The sequence below is a fragment of the Nicotiana attenuata genome, unplaced genomic scaffold (assembly GCF_001879085.1).
Source record: "Nicotiana attenuata strain UT unplaced genomic scaffold, NIATTr2, whole genome shotgun sequence".
In the NCBI taxonomy this organism is placed as follows: Eukaryota; Viridiplantae; Streptophyta; class Magnoliopsida; order Solanales; family Solanaceae; genus Nicotiana; species Nicotiana attenuata.
This window is the reverse complement of record NW_017672855.1, coordinates 15,057-18,415: the sequence shown is the minus strand read 5'-3', so window position 1 is coordinate 18,415 and position 3,359 is coordinate 15,057. Positions and strand designations below refer to the sequence as shown.

The window sequence follows — 3,359 nt, the reverse complement described above, 5'->3', positions numbered from 1 at the left end:
AAATATGGGCTATTTTGATTGTAAGATCGGGCCGACTGACATAGAATGTAATTCCTTCTTTTTCTTTTCCTCTTTTTCTATCCATCTCACTTCATTTAGCACCTCTCTTCTTTCTCTTTTTCCTTCCTTTTTCTGTCATTTTCAATTCATTTAGCTAGTAAGGAAACCCCCTAAAGTCTTAACTGCCTTCATCTGTCATTTTTATTGTAGGGATTCTGCAATAACAAATGATTTTTTTAGTGAACGTCTTATTTCAACAAACATGAAATAAAAGAATTATAGTCAAATTGAGAGTGGCATCAAAATTAACTCTTTAGTTTTAAAATAAATCTTGAAATAGGTTAAATGTTTAGACCTATGGGTTNTATCAAAAGAGAGTTTTTCAGAGGAAGTTAATCTGAAAATTAAAGAGGAGAAAAGATGGAGATGGAATTGTTTTATAAAAGAAGATAAATAACTGGGACATCATCTGAATAACTTGAAAATTGTCTGAATACAACACCAAAGCAAATCATTTGCTAAAACACAAAATGGTTCAATTTTAAATGGATTCTTTTCCGACAGAACAAAAATAACACAAAGTGGGTAAAAACGGCTATTCACCACTGGAGATTCATTCTCCGATGACTTCACTGACTTTATCGTCAACCTCTTTACCTTGAAAATTGAAGGAAAAAAATGGGCAAAGGATGTTATCCACCGCCATATTTATTTTCCGATGACATCGTTAACTTTGCCGGCGACCTCTCGATTGACTTCGTCATCGATATCTTTACTCTGAAAGTTGAAGAACGAAAAAAATGGATAAAGGAGGGTGTCTAGTTCTCTTCCACGCTAGGTTAACGGATGAAATCCTTTTTACGCATTATCTGCAAAATGGGCTATGTCGAGTAAAGTTTAAAAACATAGGTTATTTTTGGTTGTGAGATTGGGCCGACTAACATAGGATGTAATTCTTCCTTAAAAATAAGGTACGAAGTAGAATTAATGTATAAAATATTATTTTAAAAATAAGATGAGAAAAAATAGAAGGTATCGACTCAACTATACCAATTCGGTAGCTACATAAAATATTTTTTTTATATATAATATAATAAAATTTAAATAACAATCAAATAATAATCTATAATACAATAGGTAACAACCTTCCAAACAAGGTGAAAAATTGTGTAGTAAAAAAGAAAAGGAGAAAAGAAAAAGGAAACTCGGCTAAAAATGGCGGACGACGTAGAGGCACTCTTGCTGGAATTGGGAAAGCTAGACAGCAACATATTTCTCTATGAAAGAGACAATATTCGATGCTTGCCTATGGCTAGATGTGGCCGGCTTGATCCAGAAGATTTCATTCAAAACTATAAACGTGCTCTGGAAGAATACGATGCAATTGCAAAGGAGTAATCTCTCTTCCCCTCTATTATTTTCTACGATTATTTAGGACACCTACTTCTCTTGTTCTTCAATTTATATCACAGCACGCACTCTTCCTTATTTATTTATTTGATTTAATCTCTTTTTAAATCCTAGGTATAATCAGGAGTCTTTAAGATACACATGCCTCCAGAAATTTATTTTTGACTAGTAAAATATTTTTAGTGAACTGATGCATGCCCATTGGAGGTGTTGGAAATTCCTCCGTGAAACACTGGAATCTTGAATACTGATGCTCATAACTGTGATGTATCTTTAGGAGTTGTCAAATTAGTAATGTACAGCTTAATTTTTGTTGCAAACATAAGGTTTTATGCTCGAATTACTTTTTAATCCCTTTTGATGTGTTGTATGGTATAAAACTCTTCAAAACTTATTGCATCATTTGCCCTTTACTATTAAAACTTTGCATTTTGCGATCTGCAAAGAGTGTTCGAAGATAAAAAATGACCTTGAATTAAATAATATTTCTGTTGTTTTACTATCTTTGTCTAATTTTACTCACCATTATAACAGTCCTTACTGGACATTCGTTTTGTCGATTCGTTCCACATCTTTCCTGTTAGCGGCTAAGCTAACATGAAAAAAATATGCAGGGGTCCTTCTCAAGGTTTCAACGTGGGTGATGCAAAAAATTTGAGCCATGATGAGTTGGAGAAGATCACTAATAGGTTCTGTGAAAAGAATTTTATCCAGCACATTGGATATGGCAGATTGTTCCGGGGGTTTATAGATGACGGTGAAGGAATGCGGGAGGTTACTGTCAAAACATCGGATTTTATCTTTCCTGGGGTTATAAGCTATGATTCGTATCCACGAAAATTCCGGGTGAGTAAATGCTATATTTCACTGATTGGTTCTGTCTGTGTTGTCATTTCACTAATTTTGTGACTTTGCAACAGGACGAAATTGTATTACTTGAAAGGTCAGAATTTAAGTCTCATCCTTGGTTGATGAAGTTGATTGGCTTTTGTTTTGACAAGAAGCTCGCTGTAGTTTATGATATGAAGTTCAAGACACCCTTGTGGGATGCAGTTCGTTCTGGTATTGACTTACTTGAACTTTGTTGAATAATGGGAGTCTGAATAATTAGTTTTTTCTTGCACTTGCTAACACTCTGTTACACACTTTTAGCTGAATTTGGGTGGAAGGAGAGAATGAAGGTGGCAACTGATTATGCACTGCTCCTGATAACATTAAGCCGGAAGCAGTTCGATGTTTGGTGTAATGGTTGTACTGATAGTATGATGGATGAGGTCTGAAATGCTATTGCGTGTCTCTCAGTGTCATATACCCTGATTCCTACCTTGAGAATATCTCCTACGTGTTGTCTATTTATTTTTTCGATGCAGTAATATAACACTAAGCTGTTGGACTTTAGAGTCCATGCATTCCCGCAGACACTTGGGGTTTACAATTCTGCCACTGCCTCAGGTATCTGTGCATCTTTATTACTCCAGAAGTTGTATTACTGCTCCTATTATTGACTGTACACCACACTTTTGAGTGCGTGTCCATTCTATTTGCCCATACGTATTTCATTCAAAGATTAAGTGCCTTTTTTTGGGAAAATGGAACACTAGATTATACTTATCATACGCAAACATACATGCATCTAGAGAGAATTATGTCTTTTGACCAAAAAACAAGAGCTAATGTGTACAGGGGCGGATCCATAGTATCGGGTGTGGGTTCCCGGGAACCCAGTAACTTTTACCCGAGCCTTGTATTTGTACTGATAAATTTATTAAATGTATACGTATTTTTAGTTTGGAACCCATAAGCAAAATCAGGTGTTGGTCCAATCGCAAACGAAGGAACCATCTTAAGCTATGTTCCTACATATTTGGCGGGGGTTCGAATCCCTTTGAACACTTGATAAAGGCACTTTTGTTTTTTTTCCACTAAACAGCACCCATAGGCATCTTTCC

General features: G+C 35.4%; 1 protein-coding gene across 1 annotated transcript; it reads left to right on the top strand.

Annotated features, from left to right (window-relative positions):
• The first annotated feature begins 1,205 nt into the window (after nucleotides 1–1,205).
• On the top strand, nucleotides 1,206–2,883 carry LOC109214715 (serine/threonine-protein kinase-like protein At1g28390). The gene is made up of 4 exons (XM_019378664.1): nucleotides 1,206–1,394; nucleotides 2,025–2,256; nucleotides 2,331–2,472; nucleotides 2,563–2,883. The coding sequence occupies exons 1-4, from the start codon at nucleotides 1,216–1,218 to the stop codon at nucleotides 2,688–2,690; spliced, it is 681 nt and encodes a 226-aa protein (XP_019234209.1). The 5' UTR covers nucleotides 1,206–1,215; the 3' UTR covers nucleotides 2,691–2,883.
• Nucleotides 2,884–3,359: the final 476 nt, after the last annotated feature.